Here is a 14,359-nt window from a genome sequence, read left to right on the forward strand (position 1 = left end):
TGGCCAAAAGGGCAGGAATATTACAGTGAGAAATCAAATTATTTTTCACGTATTCTCATTTATTTTTTCCAGTTTATAAAAATGTATCCCTGAAAAAAGCCTCAGGGCAGACGCAGAATATAAAATATGAACGATGAAGAAATAACCAAAAATAGCAAGGATCATTTTTCCTCACAGTCCAGAAGAGGCTTGCCTATAAATCAGGAACAGTCATGCTAAAAACTTATGTCTCCATCATTCGCTCAAGGCCAGTGATTATGTTTTTTTGGGCCAAGAAAGAAGAATCCAAAGCCACTGCACTTCAGCACAAAATACAAGGGCTTTTGTTTCTCAAAACCGTCACGAAGCATGCTTTATTTTACATCAGCTTCCATAGTAGAGCATGAAGAAAGTCCACCCCTGTGATAATTTGGGCATATCATATTGGACACAGTGATGTCATCAGGGTGTATTTTAGAGAGCACAAAGAGGACAGGTAGACAAGAGAGTGTCAGTTGATCATTAGTGTGATATGGGCAAATTTTTTATGTAAAGAATTTTCCTTTTAGCTAAATCTCAAAGTAGCTCATAAACATGACAAATTATTGTAAAACAAATGATACTTGTCAAAAGACCATATGACTTATTTGAGATGTTGAGAACTTGGCTTAAATTGACAAGCTCTTAAACCTCAAAGCGTTGAACAACCTTGATAAAGATAAACATATAATCTCTCATTGTTTTTTCCATGGATCTGAAACAGCACACACATTTGGTGCTAAGGAAAATTCATAAAGAAAACAAACTATTAGAGAAATGATGCTTATATCACGTAAAAAGTTCCGTATTTATAGATTTTTGCATAGGAAGATGAGTAAATTTTGGTACTTAAGGGGAATCCTAACTTACTATTAATAGGAGACATTGTTTTAAGTGATGGTTAGAATGCACTTGTTAATGTCAAGGGGCAGTGGCCTTCAATAAGTGGTGCTATTAGAGAAGACAATTTGGTAAACTCACCCACACAAAGTTATCTATAACACAAGCATTGTTCTCTTAAGCTTTTAATTTTAATCTTCTTTTTTTTTTTTCTGCTTTATCTCCCCAAACCCCTCCTGTAAATAGTTGTATATCTTAGTTGCAGGTCCTTCTAGTTGTGGGACGTGGGACGTCACCTTAACGTGGCCTGACAAGCAGTGCCATGTCAGCGTCCAGGATCCGAACCCTGGGCCGCCGCAGCGGAGCGCGCACGAACTTAACCACTCAGCCACGGAGCCGGCCGCTAAGCTTTTAATTTTATAAAACAGACTGGAAGCTCCATAAAGAAATGGACTGAGAATGATGTTGGTGCTGTTGTTGTTTTTGTTATTATTGATGTTTTAATTGCATATCCATAGAGCCCACTCCAGTGCCTGACACACGGAAGGCACACACACACACAATGCCTGTTGAAAGATCCGCTAAAGCAGTGCCTAACACAAAGGAAACAGGGTAAACTGCAATGTTCAACATCATCAGCAAGGCAACGAACAGAGACTTTTGAACACAAGGCATTTGTCATGCCTCAAGTAGGCTTGTGCCCACTTGATTTGTCCCTTAGTTAACACAGCATTAATCTGATATTTGTTAACATTTGTACCCTTTCATAGGCACTGCTGTTGATTACTCAGGGAGAGGGATTATAGAGCTCTTCTGGGAAATTAAAAAACTAATAGGGAGAGAACCTTGGGAAGAAATGCTTACCTAAGCATTGCAGCTCATGACTTTCAGAGTGGTCTTCTCTGAAATAGTTTTAGACAATCAAGAATATACTCTTTTGTATTAAGTAGAAATTTAGCTTCATTTTTCCTTGAAATGGGTAGGCAATGATGTCAATATCATCTCCAACAACTGATTCGAAATACCATCTGTGATGGTCAGTTTTATGTGTCAGCTTGGCTAGGTGTTGTTGTAAGGGTATCGTGTAGATGTGACTAAAGTCCATAATAATTTTATTTTACGTAAAAGGATATTACCCTAGATAATTTGGGTGGGCCATGTTCAATCAGGTGAAAGGCCTTAAGAGTAAAGCTGAGACTTCCCTGAAGGAGAAATTTTACTTTTAGAGAGTAGCTTCAGCTTGAGAGTTCCAGTCTGCCTTTCCTCATGGCCTGACTGGTAGATTCTGGAATTGCCTAGCCAGCCATCACAATCACTTAAGCCAATTCCTTACAATATATCTCCTATGGTTCTGTTTCTCTGCTTGAAACCTAACTGACATACCATCTTACCACATCCAATATTTTGATATATAAATCTTTTTGAATGCCCTGTGTATTCTGTTCCATTCATTTGACTTTAAATCAAGAGGCGTTCATGTGCAGAATCCATCAATTTTTAGTAGAAGTTAGTTAAAACATCTCACTATAAAGTAGATATGCAAATTTCTCCTTATAATTTTGCCAAACTTTGATTTATATATTTTGCGTTCAGGATCTGTCAGAATCATTAATTCAGTTTTGATTAAACAAAAGCCTACTAACGACTTGAAGTGAACATGAGACGGCAGTTTAGAGACCATCCATTAAGTGTTTCCCCAGCGGGATCTCACCTGGCCGGCCCAAGTACTGATGAGAATGTCCCTTGCAAGCACGTGCAGTAGGAGACTGTCCATCTCATCCTCTCTATGACACCTATAGTGAAGGTTTAACACGCTGTATAGACTAGTGCCTAGGTCACTCTGATAATCCTGCCAAATTTCTTTGAAATATTATATTTTAGGTTAAAAATTTATTATGCATTTTCTTCTAGAACATAGCTGCGAAAATCTCTCTCTCTAAAAACACCTGGAAATTCTAGATTAAATAATAAGACATATTAAAATATATACATAAAATTCCAATATTAAAAGAGGTCTTAATGTCTAGTTAAATGGCTTATTTAATGCTATTTAGATGTACCTCTAACAAAGTGGTCCTTAAATAAATCAGGAATAGCTTTGGTATGAGAAAATCACCAAAGGAGGGAACCTACCCCAGGCATTTGTTTGTTAGAAATTTCTTCCTCAGATTGCACTGAATCTGTTTTACCATAGCAATACCTGCAGATAAACTCCAGTTTTACACAGTGGGATTAAAAAAGATCAAATTCCTCTTTCAAAATATCTTTACCCAAGTCTTCTGATTCTAAATTCACTGCCTTCTGTACCAAACCATTATCAACAGAATGAAATCTGTGAGTTTCTTCTACATCTAGATAAGTGTAGGATGTAATGATGGGCAGAAGCAGACATTTCCCTTCTCCGAGAGGCTTTCAGGACATCACCTTCAGAATTCTGGGTTGCAAATGTTCCTGCTGCTTTGCCGTGATGGGTACTTGGCTGGGCAAGTTTTAGATCTCTTGAAAGCTCTTTTAATCTTAATTTCCCCTATAAAGTAACTAGGAAATAATATCTGCTTTCCTGTCTTATAATAGTCTTTTGAGAATCAAATGACAAGCTGCTTTTACAATAGTTTATAAAATTAAGCAATTAATAAATGTACAGCTAACTAACATTTGCAGATTATTTTCTGACTTGATTTGCAAATACGCCATGATTTTGACCCAGAATACATCATTACTCCCACTGCAGAGATAAGGATAATAAGGCTCAGAGAGAGTAAGCAAAGGTTCCGTGTAGTGCCTTCATCACAACCAGGACTGCTCTTGGGTGAAGACTCTGGGCTCTGTCCAATCTTCTGCTGGGGTCTCACACACCACTCTTCAGAGACCCACTTGGCCTAAGCTGGGACCTAAGAGGGACATCAGCAGCAAATGTAAAGCATTGTGTAAATATGCAAGGAATTTTCATCTATAATGATTACATCCAGAGCTGAGTAATGGTCAGGCAGGCAGGAAAGAGTTAATGATTCTTTCTTTTAGATTGTTAGCACCTGGGCTAACAACTGTTGCCAATCTTCCTTTTTTTTTTTTTAAGGATTGGCACCTGGGCTAACAACTATTGCCAATCTTTTTTTTTTTTTCTCTGCCTTATCTCCCCAAACCCCCCCGTACACAGTTGTATATCTTAGTTGCAGGTCTTTCTAGTTGTGGGATGTGGGACGGCATCTCAACGTGGCCTGACAAGCAGTGCCATATCCATGTCCAGGATCTGAACCCTGGGCCACAGCAGCTGAGCGCACGAACTTAACCACTCGGCCACGGAGCCGGCCCTGAGTTAATGATTCTATTGCTTCGACAGTGGATCAACTTAAGAGATTAATAAAACTTCAAATTCAGGCTAAAGTACAGTTAAGTTGTTTTCCTACTTGGAAAAAATGTTTCCCTGTTAGAAAGAGGAAGTATCTTCAAGAGTTATACCAATAATCACCAGGAACAAGCAATATTTTGAGCCCCAACATGGATAGCTGTTACCTAAAGATCTTTCAACACAGTATTCATTCATTCATTCATTCATTCATTGGAGGTGGTAGAGAGAAGCTTGTCTGTAATCAAAAGCTTTTTTGTGTGTGTATTTCTAAAAGTTGTTATCGGAAATGTCTTTCCTGAGTTGGGCTAGTGGAAATATTAAATAGCACTTTAAAAATAAATTGGTAGGAAACTTTTAATTTAATCACTTCTAGAGCTATGCAGCTCCAAATTTGCAAACATAATCTTCAATTTTAATTATCCAATAGACACCTCTTTCTGTCCCTGCATTATTCCACTGTCCCTTTATATACTCACACAACCAAACATTCATTACTCATGGTCAGCAACACGTTACTGACAGTTTGAGTTAAGGATATAGGTTTTCAATTTGGGCAGAATTAGATTTGAAGTTTTACTCCACCACTTATTAGATATGTGACTTTGAAAAATTTGCTGGCTCTCTTTCTTTGCCTAAGTTTTCTCATCAATAAAATGCGGATATGTACATTAAAAATGTTACAAAGATTAAATTTGAAAAAGTACGTAAAGCTATTTTTTATCATGGAGATTTTTAAAGCTTTATTGAGGTCTACTTAACATGCCAAAAATTGCACATAGATTTTGATGAGTTTGAATATATGCATACATCCATGATACCATCCCCACAATCAAGGTAATAAACATATCCATCACTTCCCCAAAATTTCGTGTCTTCTTGCTTTTTTTTACGGCAAAAACACTTAGCATGAGGCCTACCTTCTTAATGATTTTTAAGTGCATAGTACCGTATTGTTAACTATAGGTACTATGTTGTACAGCACATCTCTAGAACTTACTCGTTTTGTATAACTGCCGCTTTATATCCATTAGACACATCCTCGTTTCCCTTTCCCCATCTCCCCTGGGAATTACTGTTCTACTCTCTGCCTCTGTGTGTTTGACTATTTTAGCCACCTCCTATAAGTGGAATCATGCAGTATTTGCCCATCTGTGACTGACTTATTTCACTTAGCATAATCTCTTCCACGTCCATCTAAGTTGTCACAAATGGCAGGATTTGCTTCTTTTTTAAGGCTGAATAATATTCCATTGTATGTATATACCACATTTTCTTTAGCCATTTGTCTGTCAATGGATATTTGAGTTGTGTCTCTGTCTTGCCTGTTGTCAATAATGCTTCAATGAACATGGAAATGTAGATATCTTTTCCAGAACCTGATTTCAATTCTTTTGGATACGTACCCAGGAGTGGGACAGCTAGATCATGTGGCAGTTCTATTTTTAATTTTTTGATGAAACTTCATACTGCTTTCAGCAAGTGGTTATTATTAAAGTTGATATCGGTGTTATTATTGCTGTAAGTTTTTAAATTATTTTTACTATCAATGATCTTTTATAGATTCACATAATAGCCAGAGTCATTCACAATAAAGTGAGCTGAAGATGACAACATTGCGTAGTACAAGGAGCATATAACTAGGAGTTGAAATGCTTGCAGTCTAGTCAGGATCATGCCCTTAAGTAATGGCAGATCTTAGCAGTGCCGCTCATCAGATCTGTTACCTCTTTTGTAAAACAAGGGCTCTGGATGGTATGAATGGTGGGCTTCCTATTCCATTGGTCAGGAACCTATAGTTCAATCTCAATGTGCGTTTGTGAGTGTGCATGTGTGTTTCCTTACTGTTTCTAAGTATAATTTTATTCTAAAGGAACTATGATGTAGGTAGCAATGCTTTTCTTAGCAGGAAAAATATTTTATTGTTAAAAGCATATTGTGTTCTGCCTGTTTCTACCCCCACTACTAAGTGCCTTCAAGCTCTATAATTCCTCTATTTCTAATTTCTTGGAACTTATGATAAGAGATGGTGCATTATTCAGCAATGTAATTTCCTTTTGTTCCTCTAATGTTAACTTTGTTATAAAATTCTATGCTATTGTCTGAATTTTTCAGTCCGTAAAATACCAATGTATGTTTATCATTATGTCTATTCTACATTGGCCATGAAACACAAGAAAACTCTTAAATTCAATTGCAAACAACCTCCTCTGAAGAGCACTCAGACATTAATAATAGCACTGGAAAACTTAGTTGACATGGGTCCCCACAATGAAACTGATAGGAGTCATTTAAAATCCTTATTGTAACTCTGAATTACTTTGTTATTGCAGATGTCTCATTATCCTAGTAAAAAACACACACAACAAAAAACACCTGTCTGACAGAGGATTATAAAGGAAAGAGGTTTGAGTCTCTACATCTGAATATTTATATCATCCAAATGAAGCATTCTGTCATTTCCCATTTCCTAACAGCCAAATCAATATATCCACATATCATACAAGTACTGAAAATATGGGGCCATATCCTATACATTTTAAAGTGCTGCAGATCCATAAGCAAAATCAATTATTTCTGCATACTAGAAAGTGCATAAGTTACTAAATATATACTGGGGACAAGTCAAAACCACAGCTAATCTACCAGTGTGTAGTACTTCCTGGGTCCTTGATGCTTTGTAGCATTGGAGACGTTCCCACAATATCTAGACACACAACAGGAGTTACTAAAACCAGGTCACAGAGCAGGGGAGAGGAAGCCAGAAGCTCTGCAAAACTTGTTTTTAATGTTTTAAGGGTATAAGGTTATTCCCTGGCTGTTTTTATTTCTTCATTTCAAATTAAAAATGAAGTCTGTGACTTTTTTCAAAAACTATCAAACACAGCTACAAATATAACTGCTCAGATTATGTTTGCTTTCCCAAATTCATTTTATAAGTATTGAAATGAAGAAGCAACAGTATGAATGAAGGCTTCAAATTTGGAGTCCAGATTCCCACAAATCTATAAAGATGGGAATGGGCATTTGTGAACTTTTCCAGTAACAAGCTAATTAATTCATCCTATTTCTTTTCTTTTGCTCTGATGATATTAAACTAGAGTGGTGATGGGTTATCCCACGCTGATTAGAAGCTCTAATTGCCATGCATATTTTAGATGAATAACAATATAGGACTGAATTATTTATTTTTGAATAAATAAAGTTTATTAGAGAATACAATTAAAAATGATTGTCCTTGAGAGGAAAAATAAAAGGAGTCTGTAGTGAGCTGAATGGTGTGTCCCTAAAATTCGTGTATAAGTAGAACTTCAGAATGTGACCTTATTTGGAAATAGAGTCTTTACAGATATAACTAGTTCAGAATCTTGAAATGAAGTCATCCTGGATTTAGGGTGGGGTCCATATCCAATGACTAGTGTCCTTATGAGAAGAGGAGAGGACACAGAGAGACAGAGAGGAAGGTGAGACACAGATAGGAGAGATACATCTACAAGCCAAGGAACATCAAGGATTGCTTGCAGCCATCAGAGTTTAGGAGAGAGACACAGATGGATTCTCTCAAAGCCTCCAGAAGGAGCCAATCCTGTAGACAACTTTATTTCAGACTTCGGGCTATTTTTTAAAAATGATTTTACCTTCTGCAGAGAGAAAATCCTAAAAGTCTGTATATATTCAGGGAGTCAGAATCTTGGTTTGATGATACTGAGCTAAATGTGTTAAATTCCACTTGCCAAAAAAACTCGTAAGTATTAAACAATTCACACTACCAAGTTCTTTTGGTCATGTGGCTACTATTCTTCATTTATTTTCCAGATCACTCTTTTCTTAGCTGTTCAGTGGGCATAGAGTTAGCTTTAGTGGTAAGAAATCTTTAATTTTGGTAAGCAAAAGTCATAATATGACATTAGAGTCTTTTTGTTTTCAGTTTACATATACAATTAAAAATAAGTATTTTATCATTGTTACTAACATAAGCAAAAATCACTATTAATATTTTGGTGTATATATTACCATAAATATTTCCCTATTCAAATTTTGTTGGTTTATGAATATGAATGCATGCACTAATACTGGTATAAAACTGAGTTATTCACTTAACAGTGTTTTAAATATTTAACATGTGATTTAATATTTTTATATTACATCATTTTCAATAGATGTGCAGTATTCTATGATATGATTTTGTCTGAAATTTCTATATTTGGATTCTTAGCGTCTTTTTTCTTAATACTTGCTATTAAAGTAACAGTGCAATGAACATGCTTATAGTCAAAAACTTTGAAAAAATATGGCTGTAGAATTGGAATAAACTCCCAGGGGTAGAAAATCATCATACATATATGAAGATACATACACAGACAAACACACACACATATACACGTATATAAACATCTGTAGATAACATATATCTCTACACTTCTTTCCAGGAAGGGTCTAGAAATTTTCTGTGCCCCAAGTGGTATGCGAGAGCTTGTCTCTCTCTCACAGGCTTTCCAAAACAGAATATCATCATTCATTTTTATCTTTATTAATTTGATCAGAGGAAAATGCTAACCCATTTTTGTTTTAATTTGCATTTCTCTACTGTTGAGAGTGAACGTTTCATTATGCTATTGGCCATTTATAGTTCTGTAAATTGAGTATCCAATTGTTAGTTTTTCTATTAGAATGCTCATCCGTTAATTAATTATTTTATAAAAATAAGTTTATTTTATATTCTTAATCTTCATTTGAGAAGGAAAAGCAATGAAAATAAAGTTTTAGAGCTTCAAATGCTTCTATCTATTAAAAAATAAGTCTTTGTGCTCGCATCATCAGCACATATGCTGAACTTAGAATGATACAGAGAAGATGATCATGGTCCCTGCACAAGGATGACTGGCAAATTCGTGAAGTGTCCCATATTTTGTATGATATATGTGAAAGTTGTTAAGAGACTAGATCCTAAGAGTTGTCATCACATGGAAAATTTTTTTTCTTTTCTCTCTTTTTCTTTTTATTGTATCTATATGAGATGATGGATGCTAACTAAACTTATTGCGGCAATCACTTCACACTAAATGTAAGTCAAACCATTGTATTGTACACCTGAAACTAATACAGTGATGTATGTCATATGTATCTCAATAAACTGGGGAAAAAAAGGCTTGGATTAAATTATCCTTAGCGTCTCTTCTTCTAATCTAATATCAAATTTTTGAAAAATTTTCAGCAAGATGTTTCACTTTTGGTGAATTCTTTCAAAGGAAACTACGTGTTTTGCTAAGTGTCCCTTTAAGCACATACACCTCATTTCATCTTCAATTATTTTTACTTTCTTCTCATCATTTCATCAGGGGAAAGGACATAAGATCTTGGCTTTACTTAAGCTTTTTAAACAGTATGGTAGAGTGCCATGACTTCTGCTTAGATTCAACAATACCCACCTAGGAGATTTTGTCCAGACATAAAACAAGTTATGTGATTTTTGGTGATCTATCTTAGAAGCACGCTCACCATTATGCTAAAATTTTATCAGCATAAAAGGCAAAAAACATGAGGGAAAACAGGTTTTGATCAAGTCTGAGTGTGGGCTGAATAAGTATGGGTTTCCCCCAGTATCCAAAATTTCTCTTTCTACTCCTTCACTTTTATGAAAGATCTACATTAGCACCCCCTGTTTTTGCTAACTGAAAGAAATCCAAAGAGGATTTTCTCTTTTATGAAAAAAGGTGAAAAGTAATAATACCGTTCAGCATTTATTATGCAGCGAGTCCTTATGCAGGCCAAGCAGTCAAGTATACTGTCATATTCAAGACTGCCACATCAGCCACATGAGCCACAGCAGATGACAAACCTCAACCTTTGACATGGAGGCAGGCAGACCCAGAAGGTCTAGACATTCGTGACCTGCCTGTCCTGATGGATTCAGATGATGATGAGATGCTATTAGATGGCCTTTTTCCTCTCTCTCCTACACCCTACTCCTGTACCTTCCACCATCCCAACCTCCGATGACTCAGGTTAACACACCATCACCACCACCACCTCTCACCTTCCAGTGTGCTCACTGTCTTCCCAATTCTGGTAAGTAAAACTACACAGTGCATACACTATTTCTACTTTCTACAGCCTGTGTCTTTATCATATCATTCCTGCTTTTACTATATGTTACTGTCACTTTATGTTATATGTGTTATTTGGTATGATTTGGTAAGCTATTTTGGGGGTCTGGGAATATTTGAAAATTTTTCCCATATAAACTAATGGTATTGCTTCTTCACTTTACACCATCTCAGCTTACCAAAGTTCTCACAGGAATGCTCTACTTTCAGATAGCGGGGGAAACCTGTAGCTTAAAGTGTGTGTGCATGCTATGATTTCAAATGAATTTACTGAGTACTTTCTATAGAGAAAGGAATTTGATAAGGGCTTACTTTCTTTTTTTTCTCATTTGCAATGATAACTTACTTTATCCATTAGTAGTAAATTATCAGTTTCAGTTTGTATATTGTCCTGGACCCAGTTTATCCACCACTCCAGATTTGCTCAACTTCATCCACCAAACCTTGCCATGAGCCACTGCTATATGGTTTGCTTCCTAAGTCTCTGGCAATAGTTCACGCTCTTAGGGCTAAAAAGCCCTGAGTACTGCTGTTACCCTGGAGCAAGCCGCCGCCATGTAAGGTGCCACTTGACAAGGAGAGAACTCCATATTCGCACACTCAACAGAAGCTCTGGCTTCCCAGGGGGTTGTTTGGAAGTACGGAACACTTAACAACCTGTGGGTGGACTTTGACCAATGATAGACAAGAGAGAAACTGCTCACGCTTCTTACCCAGCCATCGACTGTGAGACGTAATAGTTCATGTGGCCTCTCCAGAGATATCCCATGAGGCCAAGCAAGCTTTGTGTTTGTTCTAAACTTGTGGCCAGATTAATAGTATGCCACCATGATTGGTTTCTCATCTTCCTTGCCTCACTTCCTTAGTTCTCTCACTCTTGGTTTCCTGGGCTTGTACTCCCAAAGGCATTACCTTGAAAGCCTGCCTTAGTCTCTGTTTTCTAGGAACCTGGAGTGGCATATCTTAAGGGTTCCAATAGTCAAAGGAAATACATGACTATTCATTTTATAAAATAAAAACCATATTCTCTAAATACTGCATTGAAACTGGATCCAGTTTCCACAGGGAAGCTTGACCTACCATTGGAGTTCATCCAATATGGCTACAAAAGTGAATTTACTTTTGTTTAGGGAAAGTAAAATAATCTCTCGTTTATTCTCACACTCCCCTTCTCCCCATTTTCCAACCCCATCCTCACCCCTGGAGGTTAGGGAAGGGGAAACCAAAGTGACGTAAACTTGGAACTATTTGATTAGGCTACTTTTAAGTTATCTGACAATAGGAAATACTGCTGAATCAGCAGTGCTTACAAACTAATATGGATTAAAAAGAAATCTACGAAACATTTATTAAGATGATGTTACAGAAGCCAAATATGCAGTGAAAGCATTATAGAGACCATCAGGTTAAAAATATAAAGGTTATTCTTGTTCAGACCAATAAATGTCACCTGCCGGGTAAAAAAAAAAAGAAAGCTCCCTTGAAGTGAAAGTATATTTTATTCTTAAAGCATTTAATTCATCAAAACCTTGCAAGACTGCACCATGTGAACACTGACCTGTGAACAGGTACCAGAGGTTATTCGGCTCCAGGGTTTCCATCTCACCCCTGCGGGTTGTCTTTCTATGTCGAATTTTATAGCCAGTAATAAATCCATTTTGTGTTCCTGATGGAGGAGGCAGCCAGCTTACTTTGATACTCTGTAAAATAATAGATGTAAATTAAAACATTGGAGAGAGGAAGGACAACAGGACCGGGTCAAAGAAATGACTCAAGCCAAATCTAAGTATGAATAAAGCAGAGAGGCAAGAAGTGTTAGGGATTGCCCATTATAGCCAAATTAAATCCATTCTTACAATCTGACAGTATTCCTATTTGCCAGATTTTGACAAAAACACACAATTAATTTGATTGATTACATGCATTCTCTCCTCTCCTTTGAAAATGCAACAAAAATGACAGTAAAATATTCTAAAGGGTATAAACCCATAAGGAAATAGAGAATAGGACTCCAGTGGATGAGAGATGTTAACAAATATTTAGGAAGTGTAAACTGAGGGAATTGTGGTGACTGAACCAAAGGAGAAAAATGAAACCTAAATACCCCCTTAAGAGATATTAATGAAAACAAGGTGATTTGCATGATGAAATTCAAGGAGGACTGGAAATTGTTGCTTCCTAAGCACCTTGGAAGGCAGGACTGAAGCATGATGCTGAAGTAAGAGATAATTGCAAGTCCTTCCTACATCCAGTAAAGCCAATCTACTAACTTTCTCTGACCTTGGAGTAGCTGAGAGCTTTACTCTCTAGGGATATTAAAACAGAATCCATGGACTCAGAGAAATCTGGCACAGAAAAGTGTAGGGATGACAGAGATATAATACTGCCAAGTCTTCCTTCCTCTTGTACCTAGAGCAATGGCAACCCAGGACATACTTTCCAGGAAGAATATCAGATAATTGGTCTCTAGAGAAATTATAAGTTTGGCCCTAGAGAAAACAACAGCCAGGTCCCTAATCAATCCCCCCAACAATGAGGCTCCCACTTAATAACCCCACTTATGCACTAGACTTTGCAATTGGCAATCAGTTTTTCAGTATTTCACTTAATGTAAACTGACAATTTAAGACTACTAGAGATTAGAAAAGCCTTTAGCATAAAAGACAGAGGAAAAAATACATAAAAACATAATAGCACTTGAAGGAAATAACATTAATGCTTAGAGGAGAAAAGGGATACAAAAAGCTGTCATTTGGGGCCAGCCCCCCAGCTGAGAGGTTAAGTTCATGCTCCGCTTCAGTGGCTCAGGGTTCACTAGTTCAGATCCTGGGCATGGACCTACACACTGTTCACAAGCCATGCTGTGGTGGCATCCCACATGGAAGAACTAGAATGACTTACAACTAGTATATACAACTATGTACTGGGGCTTTGGGGAGAAAAAAAAAAAGGGGAAGACTGGCAACAGACGTTAGCTCAGGGCCAATCTTCCTTACCAAAAAAAACCCCAAAACAACTGTCATTTATGCCCTGATAATCTAAGAGAAGATATTGCATACATGAACAGGATAAAAATATAGGAATAATGAAAGCTTTTTTTTAATAAGGGCACTGGGCATTGGTTTACAACATTGTGTAAATTTCAGGTATACATCATTATATCTGGCTTCTGTATAGACTTCATTGTGTTTACACCAAAATTCCAGTTTCCATCTGTCACCATACATATGAAAGATTTTTTTTATTATTTTTTTGTGAGGAAGATTCAACCTGAGCTAACATCTCTTGTCAATCTTTCTCTTTTCTTTGCTTGAGGAAGATTAGCTCTGAGATAACATCTGCACCAGTCTCCCTCTATTTTTTACATGGGACACCGCCACAGCATGGCTGATGAGTGGGCCAGGTCTGCACCTGGGATCTGAACCCACAAACCTGGGACACCAAAGCAAAGCACCCAGAACTTTAAACACCTGGCCACAGGGCTGGCTCCCTGAAAGATTTTTTTGAAAAGCTTATGACAATTATAATTTGGTGGCAAAAATGAAATATGCAATAGGTAAGTTGGAATATAAATTAAAAGAAATCATTTAAAATTCAGTGGGAAAAAAGATACTCATGTGAAATTGGAGAGAAAAGATAAGATATTAGAGGTTTAGTTCTTAATTTCCAACATTCAACTAACAAGATGAAAGAATGAAAAAGCAGGAAAAAGAGAATGCAGAAAACTAGCAAAAAAAAACCCCAAAAACCCTCCCCCCGCCGGTAAAAACCTTACAGAAGGGAAAAACGTGAGACTCCAGTCTGAAAGGGATTATGGAATGTCTACCATAACACATTAAAAAGAACCACATCAAAGCATGTTACTTTGAACTACTAGAGCCCCAAGAAGAAGAGAGGATCCAAAAGCTTCCAGAAGGGCGGGGGGGGGGGGGGGGGGGGGGGGGGGGGGGGGAAGCAGGTCACACAAAAAATGATCAGGAGTAAGAATAGTAAGAAGTGAGATTTCTCAACAACATTTGAAGTTAGAAACAATGGAACAATACTTAAA

At 37.0% G+C, this 14,359-nt stretch overlaps 1 protein-coding gene and 1 non-coding gene across 2 annotated transcripts in view; one reads left to right on the plus strand and one right to left on the minus strand.

Moving 5' to 3' along the window:
- DCC (DCC netrin 1 receptor) overlaps nt 1-14,359 on the minus strand; it is a 707,243-nt gene that overhangs the window by 178,436 nt on the left and 514,448 nt on the right. Inside the window, exon 13 of the mRNA XM_046672042.1 lies at nt 11,870-12,011. Coding sequence (XP_046527998.1) covers nt 11,870-12,011 — 142 coding nt within the window. The remainder of the gene's footprint in view (nt 1-11,869; nt 12,012-14,359) is intronic.
- LOC124245219 (U6 spliceosomal RNA) lies at nt 9,010-9,116 on the plus strand. The gene has a single exon (XR_006890224.1). It is a non-coding gene; the product is annotated as a U6 spliceosomal RNA (small nuclear RNA).

The sequence above is a fragment of the Equus quagga genome, chromosome 9, assembly GCF_021613505.1.
Source record: "Equus quagga isolate Etosha38 chromosome 9, UCLA_HA_Equagga_1.0, whole genome shotgun sequence".
NCBI classification, from domain to species: Eukaryota; Metazoa; Chordata; class Mammalia; order Perissodactyla; family Equidae; genus Equus; species Equus quagga.